Source organism: Ochotona curzoniae, unplaced genomic scaffold (assembly GCF_017591425.1).
Source record: "Ochotona curzoniae isolate NIBS_2020 unplaced genomic scaffold, NIBS_Ocur_1.0 contig_2321, whole genome shotgun sequence".
Lineage (NCBI taxonomy): Eukaryota > Metazoa > Chordata > Mammalia > Lagomorpha > Ochotonidae > Ochotona > Ochotona curzoniae.
This window is the reverse complement of record NW_024465421.1, coordinates 6,443,498-6,469,620: the sequence shown is the minus strand read 5'-3', so window position 1 is coordinate 6,469,620 and position 26,123 is coordinate 6,443,498. Positions and strand designations below refer to the sequence as shown.

At 61.5% G+C, this 26,123-nt stretch overlaps 4 protein-coding genes across 10 annotated transcripts; 2 read left to right on the top strand and 2 right to left on the bottom strand.

The window, feature by feature from the left end:
• Positions 1-515: 515 nt before the first annotated feature.
• On the top strand, positions 516-13,518 carry ORAI2 (ORAI calcium release-activated calcium modulator 2). Of its 2 annotated transcripts, none has more exons than XM_040972846.1 (3): positions 516-524; positions 7,287-7,529; positions 12,578-13,518. In XM_040972846.1, exons 2-3 carry the CDS (start codon positions 7,305-7,307, stop codon positions 13,115-13,117), a joined length of 765 nt encoding a protein of 254 aa, XP_040828780.1. In that variant the 5' UTR covers positions 516-524; positions 7,287-7,304; the 3' UTR covers positions 13,118-13,518. The 2 variants fall into 2 exon arrangements, with proteins under 2 accessions (XP_040828780.1, XP_040828779.1); XM_040972845.1 differs by lacking the exon at positions 516-524 and adding an exon at positions 4,393-4,469 and having other exon boundaries at positions 7,292-7,529.
• A 1,327-nt stretch (positions 13,519-14,845) lies between these two features.
• Positions 14,846-17,455, bottom strand: ALKBH4 (alkB homolog 4, lysine demethylase). The gene is made up of 3 exons (XM_040973810.1): positions 17,368-17,455; positions 16,092-16,289; positions 14,846-15,653 (listed from the first exon to the last, which is right to left on the bottom strand). Exons 2-3 carry the CDS (start codon positions 16,149-16,151, stop codon positions 15,066-15,068), a joined length of 648 nt encoding a protein of 215 aa, XP_040829744.1. The 5' UTR covers positions 16,152-16,289; positions 17,368-17,455; the 3' UTR covers positions 14,846-15,065.
• Positions 17,456-17,578: 123 nt separating this feature from the next.
• On the top strand, positions 17,579-22,902 carry LRWD1 (leucine rich repeats and WD repeat domain containing 1). Of its 4 annotated transcripts, none has more exons than XM_040972841.1 (15): positions 17,579-17,725; positions 18,130-18,364; positions 18,485-18,601; positions 18,760-18,900; positions 19,072-19,170; positions 19,357-19,476; positions 19,628-19,742; positions 20,143-20,243; positions 20,403-20,610; positions 20,881-20,953; positions 21,042-21,182; positions 22,048-22,139; positions 22,228-22,383; positions 22,456-22,568; positions 22,650-22,902. In XM_040972841.1, exons 1-15 carry the CDS (start codon positions 17,646-17,648, stop codon positions 22,788-22,790), a joined length of 1,932 nt encoding a protein of 643 aa, XP_040828775.1. In that variant the 5' UTR covers positions 17,579-17,645; the 3' UTR covers positions 22,791-22,902. The 4 variants fall into 4 exon arrangements, with proteins under 4 accessions (XP_040828775.1, XP_040828774.1, XP_040828773.1 ...); XM_040972840.1 differs by having other exon boundaries at positions 20,134-20,243; XM_040972839.1 differs by having other exon boundaries at positions 20,134-20,231; positions 22,228-22,568.
• Positions 22,903-23,058: 156 nt separating this feature from the next.
• On the bottom strand, positions 23,059-26,035 carry POLR2J (RNA polymerase II subunit J). Of its 3 annotated transcripts, none has more exons than XM_040972842.1 (4): positions 25,880-26,021; positions 24,767-24,856; positions 23,499-23,703; positions 23,059-23,245 (listed from the first exon to the last, which is right to left on the bottom strand). In XM_040972842.1, the coding sequence occupies exons 1-4, from the start codon at positions 25,930-25,932 to the stop codon at positions 23,210-23,212; spliced, it is 384 nt and encodes a 127-aa protein (XP_040828776.1). In that variant the 5' UTR covers positions 25,933-26,021; the 3' UTR covers positions 23,059-23,209. The 3 variants fall into 3 exon arrangements, with proteins under 3 accessions (XP_040828776.1, XP_040828777.1, XP_040828778.1); XM_040972843.1 differs by having other exon boundaries at positions 23,529-23,703; positions 25,880-26,002; XM_040972844.1 differs by lacking the exon at positions 24,767-24,856 and having other exon boundaries at positions 23,529-23,703; positions 25,880-26,035.
• Between the last annotated feature and the right edge of the window lie 88 nt (positions 26,036-26,123).

Sequence of the window (26,123 nt, the reverse complement as noted above, 5' to 3'; positions counted from 1 at the left end):
AAATGGCCAGTATGCCCAGCCAGCAGGTGGCAGAGTTGGGATTTGACCCAGCCAGTGGCTGCAGTGTCCATCTGCTGTGTGAGCTGTCTGGAAACTGCAGCCCACACCTGAGGGGCAAAGGGGGCCAGGGTAGGGGTAGATTTGGTGTGTGTGGGGGTTGTTGCTGAATTGGCCACTGACTGCTGCTAGTGCCCGAGCACGCAGGAGAGCTGTGGTGCACCTTGTGGAGGACGCAGTGCTCGGCCAGCTCTGCTGTGAGCTCAGGGCAGCCAAGTCAGCCAGGTGTGTCAGCTGATGTGTCTGAAGAGAGACATGTGGTACGAGGCTCACAGGGACCCCACGCCACCCTTTCCCAGGAGCCTAGCTCCATGCCGGTGGTGACTTTGTGGGGCACAGCACCTGGACAGGAAGCATGCAGGAATTAGAAGTGCTCCCAAAGCTGAGTGCTCGACTCTTACTGCCCCATTATTGTGCTGTTTGGTGCCTGCACTTTAGCTTCACAAAGGCATGGGGACACACACAGGGCTGCGGCATCCCCTGGCATCCCCTGGGTCTTGGCAGTGGCCTTCCAATCCTCGAGAACCATTTCTAAAGGCAGCTTTCCTATGGCGTCTCCCCTTGACGGTCCCTGTCGCCCAGAGTCCAGGGAAGGCAGAAGCTCTCGGCCAAGGCCATGCCCCTGCCTGCCCGTTCCTGTCAGCCAGCAGCCACCAGGAAGTAGCCCGTATCCCATCTGGGTACCCCACCCGCATCTCTTCTTTCCATCCCAGCTCTTTCCAGCATCCTCTCCACTTCCATGCCTTCAGCTTTTTGTTGTTGTTCTTTTCTTTTTAAAGATTTATTTTACAGAGAAAGGAGAGACAGAAAAAGAACCATTACATCCACTAGTTCACTTTCCAAGTGGCCATAAATGGCAAGAGCTGATCCAAAATCAGGAGCTTCTTCTGGGTCTCCCACATGGGTGCAGGGTCCCAAGGCTTTGGGCCGTCCTCGACTGCTTTCCCAGGCCACAGGCAGGGAGCTGGATGGGCAGTGGGGCAGCTGGGACAGGAGCTGGCGCTGCAGGTAGAGGCTTGGCTTACTGTACCACCCCCTTCCACTTTATCCAACCCGATTTTTGCCTTGAGTGTCCACTGAAAACTTCTAGTCCTGCCAAGTCCAGTGTCACTGTTCACGTCCTGCCCCCCTTCACTGGCTTCTGTGCTTGGGCTCTTTGTGGGGTGAGTGGTACATAGTCTCCTGTGCTCCACTGCATGCAGCACCATGCCATGACTTGGAACACCACCCGCCCTGGCTCCTGATTGTCTGCGGGGTCTGGACTGCCCCATGCAGCTGTCTGCTTGACAGCCTGCCCTGTAGTTCCAGTGGGAACCTTGGGTTCAGGATGGGAAGACATGAACTTGAGCTGCAGGCCTGTTTTTTTCTGCATCTTCCCACCTTGCTCCTCTGGGCTGCCATCCTCACTGTTGCCTAGCCCATCCCCCTCCCTCAGAGCTATCTGTGAGCAGGTGGCCACTGATGCTCATTCGTGTGGCCTTTGCCTCAGCACCCCAGACCTGCATTCCCAGTGTCCTCCAGCTGGATGGTGCCTTCACTCCCCCATCCCACCCTGCTCAGGCCTACCCCCAGTCTGTCCTACACACAGCAGTGACCCTGTGAGGGCCAAGTCCCCAGTGACTTGCCCCACCCTTGGAACAAAGTAGCAGCTACAGTGGCCTGCGCCCTCCCTGGTGCCAGACCACCTTCATTCCTGGGTTACAGCTTGGATGCCCTGCCTTCAGGGAGCCTTCCCTCTGCCCCTGGGGTCCTGGCACCTGTCTCACAGTCGCCACCTCATGCCACCCCAGCACCCACACCCTGCACAGAGCCTTAACTCCATGAAGATTGGACCTTGCTCATATTCCCTGGTACCTGCGCAGAGCCACTCTGCCACTGTCTCCCTGTGGTTGCGAATTCGGGTGACTAAGTGCCCACGGGGAAGTTCTAACAGTGTTTACAGCTCATTGTAAACACCCTCCATACCCACCGCCCAGGACGCACCGTGGTGATGCTACGTTTACTTCTCTGTTTTCAGGAGCAGGTGTGCGGGAGGGAGAGGACCCCCGGATTCCTCAGCGGGAGCTAGGCTAGCCCTGTCCGGTTCCTGGCCAGCTCTTTCTCTGCCTCCCCTCCGGTAGGTACTGTGTGTTTACTGTCCAGCAGACTTGGCTCCGGTGAGCTACAATCACACATGTTAACAGATTGCAGTAAAGCATGTGCTTTGGAAAACCGGCCTGCCACAGGCCCTGGGAGGCTGCTTGTGTAAAAGGTACTGGGCAGGTCTAAGTGCTGAACCCGTGGGAATCCCAAAGCCAGCACTGGTGGCCAGGGATGGTGGGGAGCAGGACTCAGTGGGGTGCACTCCATACATTGCCTGGACACTGATCCAGGCTTTGGGTGTGGGCAGGGTAGGGCCATGTGAGTAGCAGGATGGTGAGCTGCCACCAGCACAGCTGAAAGGGAGCAGCTGGGCATGGTGATGGCCTTGGTGAGGGGGCACTAGATTGATGTCGCCAGCCAGGTGGATGATGGGACATTGCCTCAGGGCGGGCTGACACACCCTTTGGGCTGAGCTGTGTGGTTGGGCTGATGGCAATGGACCACAGGCATGAAGGGGTAATGGAGCCAGGCTGTGCTCTGGAAGGATGAGTCAGAAGTAGGAGTCTCTTCAGGAGGTCTGGCTGTCAGGGGTAAGGGGGTCTCTGCAGAGTTGAGGAGGAGGAGTGGGGGAAAAGGGGCCAGAGGTGGGCTTTTCCCAGATGGGCTGCCGCTGGGGGATGGCAAGGGCTCAGTCCTGGGAGTGCAGGGCTGAGGGGATTGGCCTGGGGCAAAGAGGAAGCAGGGCAGCGAGGTGACTGCGCTCAGCAGACTTTCCACACATTGGTGGGGTTCAGAGGGTGCATAGCTGTGGCCTCCAGGGACGCCCTGCCTCCAGGGAGTCTTCACTCTACCCCTGGGGCCAGTCGGCATGCACGCTGACTACCCTGACCACTGTCCCATCTCCCTCCATCACAGCATGCCACAGTAGGAAACAGTTCATGTTAAGCATGTTTGGTTGGCACACTGGCTCTGGGCACTGTCTGGGCTTGTGGAACAATTGGCAGGGGCTGGAGGAGACACGCGCCAGCGCAGAGAGCCTTCTGAGCCGCCGGGTGGGAGACGGGAGCCAGCAAGCATTCTAGCCTGAGTCAGTGACCGGGGGGAGCACACACAGTGCTTCCTGCCCGTCCCCGGGCCGCCTTGCCGGGAGCCTGAGCTTTGGAAGGTAACAGCCTTCTGACAGACTCTGCCCCTGCAGCAGGAGTTAGGCTCCCATGGGGTGACCCAAAGGGGGGGAGGAGGGCCCCTGGATGAAAAGGTCCCCTTGGGTTCTTCCAGGTGTCAGAACCTGGACTGGCAGACACGAGCAGACTTGTTCTTCCACTTGATAAGTGTGTCACAGTCCGACGCTGTTGGGACAGATGGAAAAATGCTATGTAGGGCACACGGCAGCCTACCAGGCACTCAGGGAGGGCTCCATGGGGCCGTCTGGCACCGGCAGACTGACATGAACCCACAGCACTGCTGGGGGAATTATTCGTGTGCACTTCCTGTTGGAGTAGCTCACTGGTAAAACCGCAGAGTTCATCAAGGGTGACAGGTGCCTCGCAGCAGCAGCAACGGAAAAGGTACTGGGCTCCTCTGCCCAACCTGAGCTGCAAAGGAGTGGGGGGTGGGTGCTAGATGACACCCTTCGCCTCGCCAGCCACTTCCATACACACTGCGGCCGGGAGATGTGGTACGCCCTGGGCAAACTCGGGCGTGGTCAGCCAGGGCCTCTCCTTCCAGCCCTTTACCGGTTCTGACCCCCTCACGCCCTGCTCCACCTACGCACCTCCCACGTGGCCAAGAAGAGATGCTGGCATCCTCCGAGGCGAACCCCAGGAACCCCAGAGCTGTGCCGCACTCAGACCCACCTCAGGCGGAGCTGCCATGGCCCTGCTCTGCTGGCTGCTTGTCAGGGAAAACCCAGCTTGGGGTCTGTGGTGGCAGCCCGGGCTCAGGACTCAGGCTTGCCTCGTCCCCCCATGCACCACTGCGGAACCGGAATTGCTGTGCATCCGGGGGCGATGCACACTGCCAGGCCCGAGGAGGGTCCCAGTGAGGGGCAGGGACCCCCTCTTTAGGACCACAGATACCTTCCCTCCCCTCCTGGAGGTCACGTGGCCCGCCGCACCCCACGAGGCGGGTCACGTGGTGGCGCGCGCCGTTGCCTTGGCAGCCACTGCAGCGGCCTGGCCTGCGGGGGCGGGGCCGGCGCAGGCGGGGCCCGGGGGGACCCTGCGGGCCGGGCGGAAGGAGGGAGGGGGCCGCGCTCAGCGCCCCGGCCACAAGGCCACACGGCCGCGGAGCCACCCCACGGCCGCCTGCAGGGAGCCAGGGCCGCTCCGGTGAGTGCTAGCAGAGGGTGCGCGCCCACCCTCGGAGCGGAGGATTCGGGGAGGGGAAGCACGGGGGTTGAAGGAAACAATCCACACGCAGTTAAGGTGGAATTGGAGCAAGGACCCTTGGCTGAGGGGATGGTGACTTCTCTCAGGAGCCGCCTCAAGATGGGCGGAAGGAGAAGAGGCTGGCTGCTGGGCAGGGTGATGGGGGTTGGACCAGGTAATCCTTGGTGGGGGATCCCTGGCGGGATGCCACCGAGAGGACTGGAGGCTGGGGGGTCCACCTGCGGTCCCTAGGGCTGCCTCAGAGGTGCGGGCGGACCCCCCCCCGCCCCCCGCCCCCCCTCCCCCCTGTGTGATGAGCCACTCGCTGTTGCCTGTGCCCCAGATGTTTAGAGGAAGTCAGACTCGGAAACCTGCCGGTGGAAACCCTCGGCAGGCCTGTATGTGTGGGCCGGCGCCCTGCCCGGCAGGCCACACACAGTGGCCCCGGGGCAGCCGGCTGGCCAGGGGCACATCTTTGGCACAGGTGCCACCTGGCAGAGATGTGGGTTCCATGGTGCCCTTCAGGCCCCAGCATTAGCTGCAGTGTGGGGGTCAGCCACTGCTCCCCAATAGGGCTCGGACCCAGGCCCCGCCCCGGCTGTGAATCCCATCCTGGAGGAAGTGGCTTCTTTATCTTCATTCCTGCCACCCCATCCCATCCTTAGACATCTACTGGGCCCTGGCCACTATGGGAGGCTGTCCTCAGACCTCCAGTTTCAGGTTGGCACCTGGCCTGGCTCCCTGCTGGTCTCTGAGCCACTCTCTCTGTCACCCCATGCATCCCCCGACTGTGGAAGCCACGGGTCCTTCTCTGCATTGGCCTGTGTCCCTTGGCCCAGCAAAACCCATTCTGCTCCCATGCACTCTTTCCTCATGCCTGCCTGGCACTGTGACCCTGTCTCTGAGGGGCTTCTATACACAGCTCCCCATGCCCTCTGGAATGCCATGGTGGCCATCCTACACCTGTGCCTGCAACTAGCTGCCTTTCTGCCCCTTGGGTTCCTCCACGTGGGTAGCCGCAGGCCTTTGAGGGTGATCTCGGCTCACCTAGTCTTCCCCAACTCTGTCCCTTATAGTACCTGCCCCCCTTCTGCCCTGGCCCATCACTGCAGCGCTCAGCTCCCCAGCTGCCAGTTGCCCCTTTGTCACTGTCCTCACTGGGCAGCGTCCATCTCAGGTGCCCCGTCCTGGGAGCCAGATGCCATGGAGACCCAGAAGGAGCCTCTGTGTCTGCCACATGCTGCCTCAGGTCTCTGTGATCCCTGCAGGCCCAGCTCCATCACACACCCAGGGAGAAGAGGGAGAATTAAGTGTCTTTCCTCCTTGGTGATGTTTCCAGTCATTTGGCACTAACCAGCTGACAGATTAGCTGTGTTTCTGTGACGTTTCTCCAAGGGCGGTTCCCGTGATGCAGTGTTTGCTGGCTGCAGGCGTGGGTGGGGAGATGCATCCAGGCACCCAAGTTGGCAGCCCTGGCGACTCTGTGGCCTGGCTGAGAGATCAGATAGTGCGTTGAGCTTCCCACCTACAGCATCCAGCGTCCTGTCTGGCCCTTCCAGAGTGGGCACCTCCCAGCTGCTGTCTTTAGCTACCCACTCACCCCCAGCCTTACTCCTTGGCACCAGAAACACCCAGTTAATCAGAAGCAGTGCCTCAAGTGGGCTCCCAGGGGACCCCTGAGGCCAAATGAACTGCAAGGTGCCTGTGCCTTTGGGCAGCTCTGTGGGTTAATTAGTCCTGAAGTGTGGCCACCCAGGCTGGCTCTGGGGGTCATAGGATGTGGCCCATCCCCACATGCATTGGTGGAGATGTAGGTCTGAATTCTCCCAAGTCCTGCTGACAATTGGTCAGTGCCGTTATCCACCCAGGTGTCTGCCAGCAGAGGACCCAGGAACCCCAAGCCCTTAGTCCCCTCAAGTGGACACATGCCAGTTGGTGTGTTTCCTTTCTGATTTTCTTTCTTTTTTTTTTAAGATTTATTTATTTATTTATTGGAAAGTCAGATATACAGAGAGGAGGAGAGACAGAGAGGAAGATCTTCCATCCAATGATTCACTCCCCAAGTGAGCACGACAGCTGATGCTATGCTGGTCCAAAGCCAGGAGCCAGGAACTTCTTCCGGGTATCCCACACGGGTGCAGGGTCCCAAGGCTTTGGGCCGTCCTCCACTGCTTTCCCAGGCCACAAGTAGGGAGCTGGATGGGAAGTGGAGCTGCCGGGATTAGAACTGGCACCCATATGGGATCCCGGTGTGTTCAAGGTGAGGACTTTAGCCGCTAAGCCATGCCGCCGGGCCCTCCTTTCTCATTTTCAACAGGTTTCCACTGCAGCTGACAAGGGGCTGGGCCTGAGTTGCATAAACTCAAGTGCTTAGCAGGAACTGTGCAGATTAGAATCTATGGGGCTGGAGCAGCTCTTTGCAAACGCCTGGGGCACGACCTGGGCCAGTGGTCCTGTGGGAAGCACTGCCCCCTTTCTGGAGAAGATCAGCATGAAATTTGGGGCTATGCTGTGAGTCATATGTTGGTTTTGTACCGTGAAGATCATCCCTCCAGCCCGCTCCTCCTGCAGGCAGGGCGGGCCTGAGGATTCCACTACACTCCCGCAGCCTCCCTGAGCAGCAGGTGGCAGATGCAAGATGGGCACAGGGAGAGCTTGGGGCCCACGGAAGGGAGCCATGCCACCTGTGACCCAGCCGTGTGCATAGCAGACCCCGCCTGCCCAAGGCCAGGTGGGCTGGATCCCCCTTCAGGCTGTCTGAACATGTCTCCCTCCCCTCACAGCCTGGCTCCCACCATGAGCGCTGAGCTCAGCGTGCCTGCGGACCCCTCCACCCCGGCCTGCTCTGAGCCCGGCCACAAGGGCATGGATTACCGGGACTGGGTCCGCCGCAGCTACCTGGAACTGGTCACCTCCAACCACCACTCAGTGCAGGCACTGTCCTGGAGGAAGCTGTACCTGAGCAGGGCCAAGTTGAAGGCCTCCAGCCGGACCTCAGCCCTCCTCTCTGGCTTTGCCATGGTGAGTACAGGAGCTGCCCTGCCAGCCATGCCAGCCCCATGACTGGTGTGCACTTCAGGGATGATCTTAGAAGACAGCTTTGTTCCTAAGAGGCTGGTGGGAGGGACCCCCGGGGCTCCAAGGCCCAGCGAGCCTCACTCTGCTCGGCCAGGAGCATGGGAGGGCCTACAGCTACCTGATCTCAGGGACACCCCATGTTTGGAATTTTGAGGGGTTTGAGCAGGAAATGAGGGGTCAGCTGGGATTAGTGGCCCTGCAGGGTGGCAGACTGGCATACCTGGCTGGCCCCCTAACTCCTGCCTTCCCTCTATGCTGTCCCCCAGGACAAGAGGCAGTGTGGGCCAGGGTTTATCTCCACATCCCTGGGTAGGAGGTGCAGGTGTCAGGACCGCCACTCCACCCTGGGATGGCGTGTTCAGAGGGGCCACACGGGCTTGCCTCTGCACCCTCATAGCACAGGTAGTGCAATTTAGGGACAGAGGCCACACCCTTGGGGCCCTCAGATCCTGCTGCGTCACCGGGATTGGCCGCCCTCAGAAAAATGAGGTTCTCTGTGGTCAGAGGGCAAGCCAGGACCGGCCGCATAAGCTGGAGGGCGGTGCATTTGCCTTTAGGTCTGTAGTTGAAAGCAAAGGCTTTTTTGTTTTAAATGTGATTACCACTGCATATAATCATGTGGTGCGTGACTTTGGTTCCACCTGTGGTCTGCACCATGTTCAAACGAACAGGGTGGGAGTTGAGCCCAGCAGCTAAGGCCCTAGTCCACGCCTGTGTCCCCTCCCAGAATCCTCAGGGGAGCCAAGGCCTGGTCCCAGCGTGGTCTTCTGACTGCAGCTCCCTGGCAGCAGCCATGACCAACCACACGGGAAGCCTCCCCCCCCCCCCCCCCGCCTCAGAGGTCCTGCTTCCTGGGGCCCTCTGGCCCAGCCCTGCCCATCGTGGACATGTGGGAGTGAACCAGGGGCTAGGGGCCCGCACTATCTCAGGTAAATAAATAAAATGGAACCTAAAAACCACAACAATGTTTTCCCCAGCAGCCTATTATATATATATTTAAATGTTTTTATTTTATTGGAAAGGCAGATTGTCAAAGAGAAGGAGAGACAGAACAAGATCTTCCTTCCATCCTTTGGTTCACTCCCCAAATGGCTTCAGTAGTCTGAGATGATCTGAAGCCAGGAGGCAGGAACTTCCTCTGGGTCTCCCACACAGATGCAGGGTCCTGAGGCTCTGGGCTGTCCTCAGCTGCTTTCCCAGGCCACAAGCAGGGAGCTGGAAGGAAAGTGGAGCAACCAGGACACAAACTGGTGCCCACATGGGATCCTGGTGCTTGAAAGGTGAGGATTTAGCTGCTGAGCCGTTGCACTGCACCCTGTCCAGGCTTATTCTTTCTTTTTTTTTCAATTGGAAAGGCAGATATACAGCAGAGAGGAGGAGAGAAACAGAAGATCTTCCATCCGATGGTTTGCTACCCAAGCGGCCGCAACAGCTGGAACTGAGCCAATCTGAAGCCAGGAGCCTCTTCCAGGTCTTCCACACGGGTGCAGGGTCCCAAGGCTTTGGGCTGTCCCCCACTGTTTTCATAGGCCACAAACAGGGAGCTGGATGGGAAGTGGAGCTTCCAGGATTAGAACCAGCATCCATAGGGATCCCGGTGTGTTCAAGGTGAGGACTTTAGCCAACATGCTATCGTGCCAGGCCCTCTTTTCTTTCCCGTGTTACTGGTGTATCCTTGGCACCAGCAGCTTGGAGAAGTCCCAGACCTCTTGCCCTCTTCTAGAAGCCAGCATATCTGCACCTGCTGTGTGAACAGTCCTTTGCCAACTCAGGTGTCATTCAGTCTGTGAATGGGGAACATTAGTGACAGATGCACATCATCAGACTGCTGCAGGCAAGGCTGCCAGCTGCAGCACCAGCATCCAACACAGGTCTCCTGTTCAAGTCTCGGCTGCTCCACTTCTCATCCAGCTCCCTGCTAATAACCTGGGAAAGCAACAGAGGCTGGCCCAAGGGCTTGGGGCCCTGTACCCCCATGGGAGACCTGGAAAAAGTTCCTGGCTCCTGGCTTCGGCCTGCTCCAACCTCAGCTTTTGCTGCCATTTGGGGAGAGAGCCAGCAGATGGATGGGAGATCCATCTCCAACTCTGTCTTTCAAATAAATGGTAAATACGTATTGACAAAAGGAAACCACTGCTGCGTGCTTGCAGGACTTTGGTCAGAGCATAGCCAGCCAGCTTGCCCTGCCGGGCCCCTCTTTGTGTCAGCTGGACAGTGAGTGTGGGCGCCAGCCCAGGGCACCACCCACCCCAGATCCTTCCCTTGCCACAGCAGCACAGTTCCTCCAGGGCCACCGGTCTGCGTGGGCACAGGCACACCCACCATCTGGCTGTGTGCCTCTACAGGCTCTCGCGTCCCTGCCTCTTGCCTTGCAATCCCAAAGTGCTGAGTAGCTGGCAGCACCTTGCCTCGGGCCCCATCCATGGTGTGCCAGCCGGCACTGCAGGGCCCCGTGGGATCCGTGGAAGGACACCCACCCTTAGCCAGTGTCGGGCAGCTGCTCTTTGCTTTCTGCTGTTTTAGAGTTTGAAATATTTATATGAAAGAGCAGAAGGGAGGAGCTTAGATAGTGAATGTGCTGGTTCCTCTTACAGATAGCTGCAGCAACAACCAGGGCTGGGCCATGTCCAGCTCCCCGACGTGGGTGGCAGCGGCCCAGACATGCGGGCTCTCATCTGCTGCCTCCCCAGGCAGAGGACAGGGAGCTGGATTGGAAGCAGATCTGCCAGGACTGAAACCAGTGCTATGTTATGGGGAGGCCGGCATCACAACGGGCAGCCTAGCCCACTGTGCTGCGAACATGACGCACCTGTGTGTTCTTGGCTTTTCTCTAAGGCCCCAGCCCTTATGGCTGCTGAGCTGTTTCTGGGGCTCTGGTCCCCCAAGAACACGATGTGCTTTGCCATTCACCAGTTTGGTCAGCAGCCCAGGCAAGGTGCGGGGCTGGGTCCCTCCCTCCCAGGAGGGTAATTGCTGAAGGAAGTTGTGAAGGAGTCACTTTGTCACTGACTCCTATTTTTTTAAGTAGATGGCAGCTTGTTCTATTCTAAATTTTTATGTATTTGAAAGGCAGAAAGAGACCAGAGCTCTCTCATCTGCTGTTTCACTCCCTAAATGCCTGCAACATCCAGGGCTACACCCTGCACAGGGAGGGGCGGTGGGCCAACAGGGAGCAGCAAGGCTTCTGCTGGGAGCCCGGGACCCACTCCAAGCCCCCTGAGAGTGGGACAAGGACCAAGTGCCTGGCCCCAGGTACACACTGGCAGAGAGCTGGCAGGCAGGTGCAGGCAGAATAGGGACTTGAACACAGGTACTCCGAGTTGGGGACACAGCAGCCTACACAGCGTTAACTGCTACGTTCAACACACACCCCTTCCTCAGTTTTTGTACAAAATCAGGGATGGGGCCCAATACGATAGCATATTGGCTAAAGTCCTTGCCTTGAACACACTGGGATCCCATATGGGCACCAGTTGTAATCCCAATAGCCCCGCTTCCCATCTAGCTCCCTGCTTGTGGCTTGGGAAAGCAGTGGGGGACAGCCCAAAGCCTTGGGACCCTGCACCCGTGTGGGAGACTCAGAAGAAATTCCTGGCTCCTGGCTTCAGATTGACTCAGCTCTAGCCATTGTGGCCACTTGTGGAGTGAATCAGTGGACAGAGATTCTTCCTTTGTCTCTCCTCCTCTCTGTATATCTGCTTTTCCAATAAAAATAAATATTCTTTTTTAAAAACCAGGGATGGGTCAGATCTGTTAGGCAAAAAAACAGTGGTAGAAATCCTCTACCTTCTTTTACAAAACAAAACAAAAAACTATTTAAGGATTAGAGAGAAAGAGAAATGAGAGAAGTTCTGTGTGCTGGTTCGCTCCCTACATGCCTGCAGTGGCCAGTATGGGACCGTGGGTGAAGTGGGAGCCAGGAGCACAGGTCAGGTTTCCCAGGTGGGTGGCAGGGACCCAAGGACTGGAGCCACTCCTGGCCTCCCGGGACCTGCTGGCGGGGGCCAGGGTCGGAGGTCAGAGGTAGTCCCATTCTCCCGCGTGGCCATGGCCCGATGCAGTGCGAGGCTGAGCAGCCGGCCTCTCCTGCGCCCTTGCTCGACCATTCTGGATCCTACCTTACGAGCACTAGGCAGTGGCTGCTGGAACATTCATGGGCCTGGTGTAGGCCCTCGTGGGGACAATCCCCGGTGCCAGGGTGGGGTGGTGGATTGGGAGGGCGCCATTGGGTTGATGAGAGGGTGGGATGTGGAGAGCCTGGGAGGGCTGGACGGAAATGTCTCATCTGCTGCAGCAGCCAGAGGCTGGGCTGAGGCCAGGAACCCCGAACTCCATCCTGGTCTCCGTGTGGGGAGACCACATCCCTGAGCCGTTAACCTGTTGCCCCCTAGGATGCACTCTGGGAGTACAGTGCAGAGTGGGACCAGAAGCACCCAGAAAGGAATGGTCTCCCATGTGAGTGCAGGGTCTCAAACCCTTGGGCCATCCTCTGCTGCGTCCGCAGCCCATTAGCAGGGAGCTGGATCACACGTGGAGTAGCCAGAACTCAAACCAGTACCCATTCAGTATACTGGCACTGCAGGCCGAAGTTTAACCTATTGCATCACAATGCTCACCCCTGAAACATTTGAACAGCCAGGGACTGGCAAGGTGGTACAATAGGCAAAGCTGGCAGCCCTCATCCCAATATCCCATGAGAATGCCAGGTTTGAGTCTTGCTGCTTCCCTGCCCCAGCTCCCTGCTTATGTGCCTGGAAGGTAGCAGGTCCCCTAGCACCCATGTGGGAGACGAGGTTCGAGCTCTTGTCTCCTGGCTTCGGCCTGGCCCTAACCTGGTTGAAGTGGCCACTTGGAATGTGAACTAGCAGGGGGACATTCTGTTTCTTTCCTCCCTCCCTGTTGCTATGCCTTTCAAATAAACACATCTTCTTAAAAAAAAAAAGTAGTACCCTCTTGAGGCTTCAGCCCAGCCCAGCCCCTCTGTCCTGCAGGTGGCCATGGTGGAGGTGCAGCTGGAGACACAGTACCAGTACCCACGGCCGCTGCTCATCGCCTTCAGCGCCTGCACCACGGTGCTGGTGGCTGTGCACCTGTTCGCGCTGCTCATCAGCACCTGCATCCTGCCCAACGTGGAGGCCGTGAGTAACATCCACAACCTCAATTCCATCAGCGAGTCCCCGCACGAACGCATGCACCCCTACATTGAGCTGGCCTGGGGCTTCTCCACCGTGCTCGGCATCCTGCTCTTCCTGGCTGAGGTGGTGCTGCTGTGCTGGATCAAGTTCCTGCCTGTGGACGCGCGGCCCCAGGCCGGCCCCCTGCCGGGCCCCGGTGGCCACACTGGCTGGCAGGCGGCTCTGGTGTCCACCATCATCATGGTGCCTGTGGGCCTCATCTTCGTGGTCTTCACCATGCACTTCTACCGCTCGCTGGTGCGCCACAAGACAGAGCGCCACAACCGCGAGATCGAGGAACTGCACAAGCTCAAGGTGCAGCTGGACGGGCACGAACGCAGCCTGCAGGTGGTGTGACTGCTGGCAGGGCCCCGCCAGGCAGCCCAGGACCACAGCTGGCCTCCCACCCGAATACTGTGATCACCTGGTGCTGCCCTGGCAAAAGTGGAACTCCGGCAAGGTGCGAGACTGTGGCCAGTGCGCTCGGGCTGAATCAGGAGGTTCCAGTTTAGGCAGCTGTAGTTTGAGCCTCGCTCCCAGGTAGGTTTCCTGGCAGCATTGGTCAGGCAAGGGCATTGCAAAGACCCAGGAGCAGGGCTTGAGTGCAGAGGAGCTGCCCCAGCCAGGCTTGGCAGCTGATGGGCAGCGTGTCCAGTGGAACTACAGCAACATGACGGGACACAGGAACAACACGGCATGGTGCTACCCTCCCAGCCCTGGGAAGAGCCAGGTAACCTGGCTGATGGCATGAAGCCAGAGCCTGTATGGCTTCCTGGAGTCTAGCCTGGGTTAACAGTGTGCCAAGGTGCAGCAGGCCGAGCTGAGCTGGTACCGGCCTGCCCCAGCTTCCCACAAGGAAAAGCTGCTGGCACTGTCAGAGCGTGCACCCTGCTACACTCACACGCCCTAGAAGGCATGGATTTGTCTTTTAGAAACGGCCAAGTCAGAAGGCCGGCAGTGGACAGACCATGGAGGACCATCTGTGGCCATTGCCTGCACCAGCCATTCACACGACCCCTGTTGATCCCACAGGGTGGGCCTCTGAAACACCGGCCCTGGATGGAGCTGAATAAATTAGTGAAAGATACTTGGGGTTCTTTATGCTACTGGGACGCCACCAGGGCAGGGCAGGGCAGGGCACGTGTGGCAGCCACTGGCCCTCCCCCTGGTGCGTGAGCCCATCACCTGTCGCTGCCCTGGTGGGGTGACGCAGGCTTCTCCCCAGCAGGGGCAGGTGGGCTCAGATGGGCTGTGAGCTGCCAGCATCAGCCCCCCCCCCCCCCGAGGGAATGGAGACACCCCTGGTGCAGGGCACAGCCAACAACACAGAACTGGAGCAGTAGCCACATGTGGGCAGTCCATCTGACACCCTCAGAAGGTCCTGGAGGCCTCCGGGAGGGAAGGCACTCAAGCTCGGGTCCCTGTAGTCATGGGGCCAGTGTCCAGGCTGTCTACATGGCAGCCACCTCTAGGGCCACAAGGAAGCCCCTGCTGTGCCAGAGAGGAGCTGTCCGGCACGTCCAGCCTAGAGATTCCCAGGGGTCAGTGCACAAAGCAGCAGTTCCCATGGTATGGAGTGTGGGGTGCAGGGATACAGGGTGGCCTAGAGGCCTGGGGCTGCTACAGACCACAGTGACTCCCTCCACGTGTCCTGCAGGTCGCCGAGGGGCCAGTCGGCCCTACCTTGGCACAGCATTTCAACTGCTCACCAACCCTCCCCCATCCCGTACCCTATGCAGCAGGGAGAGACCCAGAGCCCTGGGAGCGGCCTGCCTCTGTCCTTAGGGTCCCACAGAGAGGTGGTGTCTGTCACCCAGCCACCAGAAACCCAGGCATCCTTCCCATCGGCAGCCCCCCAGATGCTCCCCACATCAAAGCCCCAAAGCTGGGTTGCAGCAACCCCCAGCCAGATCCCAGCGGCAGAGACCAGGCCCTGATCCCCCAGGGGGTGGTGAGCCCACCCTGGGGGCAGCCACAGGGAGGGCTGGCCAGCCACATCCCTTCAACCTCCCAGGCCTGCCCTGCACCTGATGGCCAGGCCTGCCCAGGGAAGCACCCCACAAAGTGGACAGCCTCGCAGTTTCCTGGGAGGGGAGGTTTCTTTTTCACAGCAAGCCGGTGAGGAGGGCGGCCCGACCCAGGCTAAGCTCCACAGTGTCAGCTCCTACAGCAGCTCGTGCGGCAGCAGGGGCGAATCCTGGATCAGGGCACGGAAGGGGCAGAGGAAGTGGAACCAACACTCTGTGAACTCAGGTGAGCACGGCCCTCCCAAACAGCGCTGATGCGGTAGCAGGGTGGCAGCGGCTCACACAGGCCTGCCCTGGAAGGACAGCGCGAGGCCCAGCAGTTCCTGGCCCAGTTCCTGCTGCCGCCCACCGGGCCGGAACTCGGCAGCCAGCTCCCTGAAGGTGGCACACACGCGGCGGGCCTCAATGTGCCTGCGGTGGATGGCGTGCTGCCACTGGTGCCGCGCAGCGCCCGTGAGCACCAGCAGGGAGCGGCGGGGCAGGGCCACGGCCACCTCCACCTCCTGGCACGGCACCGAGCGGCTGGGGGCAATGAGGCTGTCGGTGGGCGCCTCGGGGCCGGCGGCCGGGGCCGGGCCAAGCAGCAGGCTGCCGGGCGCCTCGCGGCACAGGGACAGCACGGTGGCCGAGAGCAGGTTGAGGCTCACCAGGCGCTCGCCCCAGAGCCAGGCGTCGTCCAGGTGCGGGTCTATGGCCGAGCCCCGCTCGGGGCAGTAGTCCAGGTTGCACTGCTCCACCGGCCGGAAGCTCTCCAGGCCCGGGTACAGGCCCATCCTGCGCACCACCTCGCGGCTGTAGTCCGGGAGGCCGCAGAAACCCGCAGGCTTGAGCTTCTGCTTCCGGAAGTTGACCTTGGGGCCGTAGTCCTGCAAGGGGGCGGGGGACAGAAAGGGGGCAGGCGGCTGAGTGTGGCAGAAGTCCCTGAATGGAGGGAGAAGGGCAGGGCTCAGCAAGGGACAGAGGTGGCCCAGGTGACCCAGACCGCGGGGCGAGTGGCCCTCCTGAGGAAGCCGCTGCACTGCAGGGTGGGCAGAAGCCCAGGCAGGCAGAGGTGGGGACAGCTGCTTGGGTCCCAGGACCCTGGAGCTCACTCCTGCTGCAGCAGCACCCCTAGCCTCGGCCCCCTGCCCCTTCCAGTGCTGACTGTGGCCCTTGCCCAGCCGTGGTATGAGTCGGCAGTGTGTGATAATGTGAGGGGCAGCCCAGTGTGTGACTCAGGACCAGCCACGAGGGGCAGCAGGAGTGAGGGGCAGAGGTTCTCAGCACCCCCCAACACACACACCACCCCCCGCCCCAGAGCGCACCTGTTTCCTGCGTCCCGACTGGGAGAGCTTCCAGGGGTCCCGGTCCATCAGCCGAACCATCTCGGCCTCCTCATCCCGGGTCACGAAGTCTTCAATGAGCGTCACCCCGGGGAAGGGGAAGGCCCAGCCCTCGAAGTCCGAGTCGGTGGCCCCCACGGCCCAGCCGGTGTCTGGGCAGTACAGGAACTGCTGTGTTCTCTGCAGGTAGGAGGTGGGAGTGGGGGTCACAGGCCGTCTCCCCTCCTCCGGGTCTGGAAGCCCGGACAGTCCTGCCTCTCCATCCCGAGCCAAGTGCCTCCTGAAGGCCAGAGGCGGGCAGCCAGCCAGCCGGCCATGTGCTCCCTGTTGCCATGGCAGCACAGCCTCAGGAAGGCAGAAGGGGAGAGCAGCATCCTCTGCCTGCGCCGAGATGGCTCTTCCGGTTAGTGGTCCGCGCCCATCGCCTCCAGCGTTTGCTTCCAGGGAGCCCCAGGCTGCCCCCTCACCCCAAACCCCACCAGCCTCACGCCCCTCCAAGGATGTCTGGGGGAACCCTACTCTGTCAGATGGATGCTCGCTGGAGCCCCCCCATCCTGCCCAGGAGCCCCCTCTGCTCTGTCACCTGCACCGCCCCTCCCCACAGGCCGCACAGGTTCTCCCCGACTGGGAAGGGAAGAAGCTATGCCTGGCCCTGGACCCCGACTCACTCCGACCCCCGCCGAGGCCTTGAACCGCTCGCTGCGTCTTCTGGGCCCCAGCTCCTGTGCCACGACCCAAGGACCCAAGGTTCTCATGTTGCACCCGAGAGTCACAATGCTGGTCCTCCCTAAAGCTGACCACCCATGCCCCGCACGGAGCCCAGGACACCGCGCCTGGCCACGCCTCCTTGCTCGCACACCTGGGCTGACTTCCCTCTTCCTGACCTCGACACAGCGTCCTCCATGCTCCGGGGGTGTCTAGAGCCCAGGCTGGGGGCTGGGGGCTCACGGTGGCAGTCGCGCCACTTGTGCCCTGCTCATGGGGTGCAGTATTGTCCACCGGCTTCCCAGCCTCCCTTCCTTCATAAAGATCCACATTTGACCTCCAGGCGCGCTCTCCGTCCAGCGGTCAGGCTCTTGCCCCTCACCCGGGACATCACGGCGCCTTCCCCCGGGCGCGCGCACCTGTCCCCAGTCGGGCTTCCATCCCGGCTAAATGGTGGCGGCCTCAGCCTCCCCATTACGCAGGGCGGGTTTGAGGGGCGCGGCTCCTCTCCCAGCCCCTACCTGCGGGAAGAGCTGCCAGGGCGGGAACCCACCGCGCTGCCGTTCGCAGATCAGACAGGTCCGGATGCCCTTGCAGCCGCATTCCCGGAGCGGCTCGGGGGCTTCGGCCGCCGCCGCCGCCGCGGTCGCCATCGCGCTGGCCAGGACGCAGGCGCGGAGCCCCGGGGGCCGCCGGGAGTTGTAGTCCGCGCGCTGGGGACACGAGGCTCTCGGCCGCGCTTCCTTCCGGTCGCGGCTGCCTGCGCCGCCTTAGGGAACTCGGTCGGCAACGCCTCCCGGGCTCTGGCTTTCTGGCTACCCCGGGAGCGTCATGGCGCCCCTCTCGACGCGCCTTCTCTTGCAGCGTGGAAGACCCAAGAGCGACCGACTGGGGAGGATCCGGAGCCTGGAGTGAGAAGGGGACCGAGGGCGGGTGGAGGCTGGTCGGGCCGAGGCTGTGGCCGCCGGAGGCGGGCCGGGTCCCCTGCTTGCCCTGGGTCGGGGTCTGCGAGCCGGAGGCGCCGGTTAGCTCCCCTGCTCCCGGGCGGAGGCGCTGGGCGGCCGTTCCCGCCAAACGGTTCCCGCGGCAGGGATGCGCGCGGCCGCAGCCCCGGAGAAAGCGGGCTGCGAGGGTTACTGTTTTGATTGGAGCCACCTGTTGGGGCTCGCTAGAGCCCCTCGGGACATGGCGGGGAGACCCGTCCTGGAGCAGGGGGACAGCCCTGGGGAGCGCCATGTCGGCTGCGAGCTTAACGTACTGGGTGGGGAAGCTGTGCGCGCCCGAGCCAACGCCGCCTGCCCCCCGCCTTCCGCAGCCTGTCCGGGCTGCAGCTGCTCACCGAGCACCTAGACCCCAGGCTGCTGAGCCGCCTGCAGCAGCTGCAGGAGCTCGATCTGACCGACAACCAGCTGGAGACGCTGCCGCCCGAGCTGGGCCTGGTGCACCTGCGCGTGCTGCGCTGCGCCAACAACCAGCTGACCGACATCACGGCCTTCTGCCAGTTCCCGCTTCTGGAGGAGCTCTACGTGGAGGGCAACCCTTTCCTGACGGTGTGTAGAGGGGAAAAGCCCCCGGGGGGGACGCCCCCTCCCACCTCTCCCTATCCCCCCACCCCCGGCTGAGCAGGCTGCAGCCTCCTGAGAACGCCCTTCTGTCCGCCGCCCACCCAGGTCAGTGACAACTTCAAAGTGTGCTTTCTCCTGCCCACACTTCGCAAGCTCAATGGCAAGGACACCTCCTCGACTTGCACTCAGGTGCAGAGCCTGAACCGCGAGCTGACCAACAGGGTGAGGCTGGGGACCCTGGTGGGTGGCAGGCGGCCGTGTGCACGCTGCAGCTAACAGGGCTGCGGGCAGGGGGCAGCTGCCAGTAGGCAGTGGATAAAGTGGCCACACCTGGGAGGGCCCAGCCCGGTTCTGCCTTCATTTGGTCCCTCCCGCCCCAGGTCACAGCTCACTGGGAGAAGTTCAAGGAGACCCTGGGCCCAGGCAAGGAGACCAAGAAGGTACAGGCTGACTTTGTGAAGTCTGCGGTCAGGGATGTCCGCTACGGGCCCCAGTCCCTCAGCGCCTTCACCCAGTGGCGGGTACGTCCTCCCTTCTCCGAGCTGGCCCCTGGCCCAGTCTCCTTGCTGGCTCGCATGGCGTGCGGCTGCCCCACACAGGGCTGTGGGCACTGGGGTGGGACAGGGAAGACGGCCCTGTTGGTTGGTGTGTGGCTTTGGGAGCTTCTTGGTGACCTCCCCCTCCAACACCAGGTGCGGATCATCTCCGAGGAGCTGGTGGCCGCCTGGGGGGCACAGGGGGACAGCGTCCCAGAAAAGCCCCCACAAGCTGCAGCTGCTGGCAAGGCCAAGGTACATGTGTCCAGCACACGGGAGGTCTCCAGAACCCCGGCCCTTCCTGCCGTGGAGAGATACGGAAAGGGGGTCAGCTCTGTCCCCCTGCAACCTTGAGCCATCCTTCGGCTCCTGCACCCATGGGAGAGCACAGGCCACCCTGCCACAGGCAGGCACTCCTGGGTCACCAGGCCCCCTCCGTAGGCCAAGCTGACGGCCTTGAAGCGGCCAGATGACGTCCCAGCAGGCCCGCCTACCCCCAAGCGGGTACGCGCCTCCCAGTCTGCCCAGAGGGAGGGAAGCCCCGCAGGTTCGGACAGCGAGGTATGCTGGACAAGGGATCAGAGTCGGGAGCAGGGTGGGGCACAGGAGCCAGGGCCTGGTGGGGATGGAGGATGGAGAGCGAGACAGTGGGGGAGGAGGGAGGAGGAAGGCCCTGGAGGGGGACAGTCCCTGATGCCCTCTGCCCCTGCAGCCTGCCCTGAAGCTGGAGCCGCTGCACTTCCTGCAGTGCCACAGCAAGAACAACAGTCCTGGAGACCTGCAGACCCAGCTGTGGGCCTGCGCCTTCGAGCCGGCCCCAGAGGACGGTGCGTCCAGGGCGCGAGTGGTGCTGGGATGTATGCTTTTTATTATTGCTGACTGTCCCGATGCTGCCAGCAACCCCTGCTGAGGCCAGGCCAGGGACCCTGCAGCTCTCCTGCAGGAAATGTAGGGCCCAGTCACATGGGCTGCCACCCCAGGGTGTGCCTTAGCAGGAAGCTGGCCTCAGGATCAGAGCTGGGACTTGAACCCAGGTGCCCCAACTATGGGTTTCTTTAACTGTCAGACCCGGACACCTGTCCCAGAACACGGTTCTTTTGACTAGGAGGGTATACTGCCCAGTGAGGGGACAGAATTGAGAACGTGGCCTCAGGCCAGGAGGGCATCGGAGGCGGGAGCTGCCAGAGGTTTCCGCTCAGCTTGAGCCCCTCGCCACAGGGCCCTCAGGGGCCATGTCCCAGACCGTGGCCACCTGCGGCGGGGAGGCCGTGTGCGTGATGGACTGCCAGACGGGCATCGTGCTGCACAAGTACAAGGTGCCAGGCGAGGTGAGCGCCAGGCCCAGCCCTGCAGAGCAGACGGGTGCCCTGGAATGGAGGGTGCGGGCTGGGTCACAGCAGGCCCCTCTGCTTCCAGCCTTAGAATGTGTGTGGTCCTCCCCGTGGCCGAGCCCCTGTGACCCTCCCCTGTTGTGCCCTGCTCCCCAGGAGTTCTTCTCAGTGGCCTGGACAACCTTGACAGTGGTCACACAGGCAGGCCATAAGAAGCGCTGGAGTGTGCTGGCGGCCGCGGGCCTGCGGGGCCTGGTGCGGCTGCTACACGTGCGTGCCGGCTTTTGCTGCGGGGTCATCCGGGCCCACAAGAAGGCCATCGCTACACTCTGCTTCAGCCCAACTCACGAGAGCCACCTCTTCAGTAAGGCCCGCTCTGCCCTGGCGGCCCCATGCCCCCTATGGCCACCCTGGTGCCCCGCCCATCTCCCCTGCAGGCTGGGCAGGGCTTCGGCCTGTTCTGGGGTCACCCAGTTCTGTCAGTGATCTGGGCAGACACCCCCGACCCTCCAGGGTGGTTACCCCACAAGGTAGCTTGTGGTACTGGCAGTGGTACCAGTGTGGGGCTGCAGCAGGCCTTGGGGCTGACTGCCAGACAGCGGAGGGCCACCTATCCTTTTGTCTCCTCCCTCAGCCGCTTCCTATGACAAACGGATTATCCTCTGGGACATCGGGGCTCTTGACGATAACCAAGACTTCCAGGCGAGGTGACGCTGGGGGCAGCAGGGTTGGGGAAAGGAGCACCCCCTCCCCTGCAGACGCACAGCTTAACACTGTCCCCTGCCCTGGCCACAGGCAGCTGCTCACACTGGACGCCACCTCCATTCCCCTGCGCCTGTGCCCTGTCGCTTCGTGCCCGGATAACCACCTGCTGGCCGGCTGTGAAGGAGGCTGTTGCTGCTGGGACGTGCGGTTAGACCAGCCCCAGAAGCGGCGGTGAGGATTGCAGGGGGAGGGGGAGAGAGCCAGGCAAAGGTGGGCCCATCAGGCCATACAACCACCTCACTTATTTTTTAAAGATTTTTTTTTTTATTGGAAAGTCATATAAAGAGAGGAGGAAAGGCAGAAATAACTTCATCCACTGGCTTACTCCCCAGTGGCTGCAATGGCTGAGGCAGAGCTGATCCAAAACCAGGAGCTTCCTCCATGGTCTCCCACGCGGGTGCAGGGTCTCAGGTCCTTGGGCCGTCTTCGACTGCTTTCCCAGGCCAGAAGCAGGGAGCTGAATGGGAAGTGGGGCAGCCAGTGGTCATGGGTTACTGACACCTTAGATGGAAGTTTAACCTATTAGGCCATAGTGCTAGCTCAGGTCCCCCTGTAGAGCAGCAGCGTGACCCCATGTCCTGGCATAATGTCCCCATCTGCATAGCACAGGCCATGACCAACATCTGAGAATTGGGGGGTTCGCAGAGCCTTGGGTGCCTCTGTCCCCTGAAATCCTGGAAACCCCGCCTGGCAGGCAGAGTCTCTAGGGGAAGGATAACGCGGGTCGGGTGAGGTGGGGGGCTGTCCCCTTTGAGCAGGGGGACTTGTGGTGCAGAGTTTTGTGCCCGACCGTTGCCTCCCTGCCTGGGGTCAGCAAGTCTGCCAGGTACAAAAGGGCACAGCCTGTGTCCAGGACTGGTGGGCAGGACCCCAGTTGCTGGCAGGCAGCAGGCCCACAGGGGCAACGTGGCCTCTGCTTGCTCCCTGTCCACCAGCCAGCCCCACGCAGCTGTAACCTGACACATGCTCAGCTCTCCCCCAGGCCTGGGTTGAGAGGACTGGGCACCAACGTCTCCCTCTGCGGCCCCTTCCCCAGCGCCTGCGAGGTGGAGTTCGTGTTCTCCAAGGGCGCAGAGGCCTCAAGCCGGAGAGTAGATGGGCTGGCCTTCGTGAATGAAGATGTCGTGGGTGAGTGGGCTGGGTGCGTGCCTCCCTGGGAGGTGGGGGCTTGGCTTGTGGGGCCAGCCAGCCTGGGCACGCCTGTCCTTCCTCTCAGTCTCCAAGGGGAACAGCCTGGGCACCATCTGCCTATGGAGTTGGAGCCAGACGTGGAGCACCAGGGGCAGCCGCTCGGCAGTGCCCGTGGTGGTCCTGGCCTGGCTGCAGTGGTCATCAACCAGCCTGGCCTACTTCTCACTCAGCACCTGCCCAGGTGAGCCTGCCCCCCCCCCCCATGGCTGGGTGCCCTGCTCTGGCCTCGCTGATGTGCCCTGTGTCACTGCAGAGAAGGGGCTGGTGTTCTGTGGGGACGAGGAGGGCAGTGTGTGGCTCTATGACATCGGGCACCTCCTGAAGCAGCCGCCTGCACAGCCAGCAGCCCCGCAAGCCCCGAGCCAGGTACGGTGCAGCCGCCTCTGCACGGCCCCGGCTGGGAGGAGGGGACACCGCAGTGCACTCAGCCCCGTCTCTCCCGGCCAGATCCTCAAGTGGCCCCAGCCCTGGGCGCAGGGGCAGGCAGTGAGCAAGACCATGGTGAACGCGGTGGTGGCCGACCCCACCTTCAGCTACCTCACAGCTCTGACGGACTCCAACATCGTGGCCATCTGGAGGAGGTGCTAGTCTCCACAGCGCACCAGCCACAGCCATACAACCTAACTTATTGAGCATTTGGGCCAACTGGGGGGGGGGGTCTTTTTATGCCTATTTTTGTTATTAAATTCTTCCCTGTGGAGAGGCCTGAGGGAGGCCTGTAGCTCTGTGTACCCCATTCCTCAGTGTACCCTGAGCCACTAGGCTTCCCAGCAGCCCCAGCAATGGTCTTGGCCACAGCCGGAGTGGCTGAACTAGCTCATTGCCCAGGGCATCACCACTGAGCCCACACCGCGTCTTCCTGCCACACTTTATTAGGAAGGAGAAACAGAACCTGCGTACTAGGCACGTGAAAGCCAGGCAAGGGGCTCACCGGACAGGAGCACGGGTGCCACGGCTCGCCCCATGGGCCGGAGGAGGACAGGACGCCCTGAAGCCCCTTCTGGCTGCTATTCAATGCCTTCCTGTTTGTCTTTGATGGCCACCTGTGGGGAGAAAACAGGCACAGTCAGCCAGGGGACTGGCCAATGACGCCCTGCAGGATAGAGTGGGGCCGACATGGCTGCTGCCCACATGGGGGCTGGAGTGTTGTGGGCCTGCGACACACCCGTGGACTTGGCTGTACCTCGAGCTGACCAAGGCCCCTGCCATGCAGACGTGACCCACCCAGGCCCAGACGGAAGCCTGGAGGCAACAGCACAGGGTGGGCTGGCGCCATCACCCAACCCTGGGGTACACTTCCCTGGCCTGGCTGGGCCATGCCCTCACCCGGAAGCGCTCCTCCAGCAGGGAGAGCTCGCTGATGAGGTCGGTGACAGCGTTGGTGAAGGCCTCCTGCGGGCTGTAGTCGGGCGTGGTCTGCACACGGATGATGATCTTGTGCTCCAGTGGGTGGGGGACCTTGTAGCCGGCGAACAGCACCTGTGGGTCCTTCAGCAGCTGCCTGAGATGCAGGAGGATGGGCTGACGGGGTGGCCTTGGGGCACCCTGGTAGTCCCTGGGCAGCCCACAGCATAGCCAGCTCCTGCACTGCTGGGCTTGCATGCCACATTTAGTCACAGGTGCACACACTCCCTGCCCCACACTCCCAGTCAAGGTGAGCAGCTCCAGGGAGGCCCTGCCCCGCACAGGCCCGGGGCCACAGGGGCAGCACTGGGCCTAGACTGGCCACTGACTCGGCTTGGGATGGGCAGGGGCTGCGCCATGGCCTTTGGCTTCACTCTGAGGGCTGGCTACAGGCTCCAGCTGACAAGCCTGTGTACAGGGCTCAAGTCCCTGGGCTGGCCAGAGCAGCAAGCACAGCCTGGCCTGCCTGCTGGTCCAAGGCTTAGCAGGGACAGCAACACTCTGCCCAGGGATTTTGCACACCTCATCCAAAGCCTCTGCCTCCTCCCGCATTCTGTGAACAAGAGATCCTCACATACAACTGCAGTGCCAGGGCCAGTGTGACATGTAGCAGGCATCTCACGTGGGCGCTGGTTCACATCCTTGCTTCCCCACGTCCCACCCAGCTCCCTCCTTGTGGCCTAAGGAAAGTAACAGAGGAAGGCCCAAAGCCTTGGGACCCTGCATCCACAACAGGAGACCCAGAAGAAGCTCCTGGCTCTTCATCAGCTCAGCTCCCGCCACTGTGACCATTTAGGGAGCAAGCAGACATCTTTCCTCTGTAAATACACCTTTCCAATAAAGATAAAATCTCCAGCGTCCCCAGGCCACACAGCACTGTTGGATGAGGGGGCGGGCCATCCTGGCCCAGGCTGCATTCCGTGCTACCTCAATGAAGGGTCAGCGTTGTGATCCCCCCGGCAGGAGCTCGGTAATACCCAGGCCCTGCTGGTGAGGCCTCCACAGCAGCCGGACAGGTCCCCATGAGGGACCCTGCTGGTCAGCGGGCCACTTGTCGGCTGACAGCCGTGACCATGGACAGCTGGACGGAAGGAGCCACCCCCTGTAGGGTCACCCTTGCCGCGACGCCCTGCCCACTGGGCAGGCAGCCCAGCACTTACGACTTGATGATGTTCCCCAGCGTGTGGTCCTCCTTATTGATGGTGAAAAGGCAGGCGTTGGGGACCTTGGTGTCCTTGTTGATGGTGATCCTAGGGGTAAGCGGGTGATGCTGAGGGGCAGGTGCAGCCCCCAGCCCTCCTGCAGACCCTCTGTGCATCGAGGCAGCCTCCCTCCATCCCATCGCTGCCCTAGGTTGACCCCTGCTCCTAAGGCAGGATTTCTCAACACAGCTTTAGCCCTGAAAATCCTTTCCTTGCAGGAAAAAAGGTTCTTGACATATTTTAACAGTTTGAAATTTTGTCTGCTTTCATTTGTCAAAAAGCCGAAATGGAGGGCCCAGAACGCCATGGAGGCCTAGTGCCTAAATTCTCGCCCTGTTTGCATTCTGCAATGCCATGTGGGCACTGGTTCACGTTCTGGGTCCTGCTTCCCATCCAGCTCCCTGCTTGTGGCCTGGGAAAGCAGTCGAGGACGGCCCAAAGCCTTGGGACCCTGCACCTGCATGAAATAAACTCCTAATTCCTGATTTCAAACCAGCCCAGCTGCAGCCACTTGGGGAATGAACCAGCAGATGGAATTCATCTGTCTCTCTGTAACTGTTTGCAACAAAAAATAAGACACTCGCAGCTGCAGGTCTCACGACTGGCTCTGCCACACAGTGAGCCGAGCTGTGGCCAGCAGCGCTGACATCCCGGCCACTTTCCATCCAGCCCTCTTGCAGCCCGCGCAGGGACAGCATCAGCAGGCGGCCCCACGAGGGAGACCTGACGCTCCTGGCGCGGCCCCGGCCCGTTGGGGCCACTTGGGGAGTGAACCCCACAGCAGGAGGCAGATCCCTCTAACTACGCCACACCTCCGCTCGCAAGTGCTCGACATCCCCCAAAAAAGTGGCATCTACCCCCTGACCTCCTCCGACACCCTTCCCGAAGCTTCTCAAACCTCCCTCCCCGCCGGCACCGGGACACCAGCTCCCCCCAACTCCCGACTGCCGGCCACGGGCCCGCCCTAGCCCCTCGGCTCGGCCGAACCTTCCTGCCCCCGACACCCGCACGCCCCTCCACGCACGCCGCGCGCACACTGCCTCCCGCCGCCCCCGGGCGGCCCCCGCTTACTTCTTCTCCCCCTCAAAGAGCAAGAAGGACTCGAAGGCTGGAGGGGCGTTCATCCTGCCGCCGCAGCCCCCTACACGGCCACTTCCGCCACCGCCGCCGCCTCCAGACGCAACAACGCAACCGCTTCCGGGTCACGCCGCTTCCAGGCCCGGACGCTTCAGGACCGGTTCACTGCCCCCTGGCGACGCGGAGGAGCTTGCGCAAGCGGCTAGCGCGGACTCTGCGCATGCGCCCCGTGGAAGCC

What these genes read in the sequence shown, in the direction of transcription:
- ORAI2 (XM_040972846.1), top strand. Translation starts at nt 7,305, where the DNA reads ATGAGCGCTGAGCTCAGCGTGCCTGCGGACCCCTCCACCCCGGCCTGC. An exon ending in TCCTCTCTGGCTTTGCCATG is followed by an intron (nt 7,530 to 12,577) that starts GTGAGTACAGGA and finishes TCTGTCCTGCAG; the next exon opens with GTGGCCATGGTGGAGGTGCA.
- POLR2J (XM_040972842.1), bottom strand. Translation starts at nt 25,932, where the DNA reads ATGAACGCCCCTCCAGCCTTCGAGTCCTTCTTGCTCTTTGAGGGGGAG. An exon ending in CTCTTTGAGGGGGAGAAGAA is followed by an intron (nt 24,857 to 25,879) that starts GTAAGCGGGGGC and finishes GCTTACCCCTAG; the next exon opens with GATCACCATCAACAAGGACA. An exon ending in CTGGGGAACATCATCAAGTC is followed by an intron (nt 23,704 to 24,766) that starts GTAAGTGCTGGG and finishes CCTGCATCTCAG; the next exon opens with GCAGCTGCTGAAGGACCCAC.
- LRWD1 (XM_040972838.1), top strand. Translation starts at nt 17,646, where the DNA reads ATGGCGCCCCTCTCGACGCGCCTTCTCTTGCAGCGTGGAAGACCCAAG. An exon ending in GGGAGGATCCGGAGCCTGGA is followed by an intron (nt 17,726 to 18,129) that starts GTGAGAAGGGGA and finishes CGCCTTCCGCAG; the next exon opens with CCTGTCCGGGCTGCAGCTGC. An exon ending in AACCAAGACTTCCAGGCGAG is followed by an intron (nt 20,954 to 21,041) that starts GTGACGCTGGGG and finishes CCCTGGCCACAG; the next exon opens with GCAGCTGCTCACACTGGACG.
- ALKBH4 (XM_040973810.1), bottom strand. Translation starts at nt 16,151, where the DNA reads ATGGTTCGGCTGATGGACCGGGACCCCTGGAAGCTCTCCCAGTCGGGA. An exon ending in AGTCGGGACGCAGGAAACAG is followed by an intron (nt 15,654 to 16,091) that starts GTGCGCTCTGGG and finishes GCCCCCTTGCAG; the next exon opens with GACTACGGCCCCAAGGTCAA.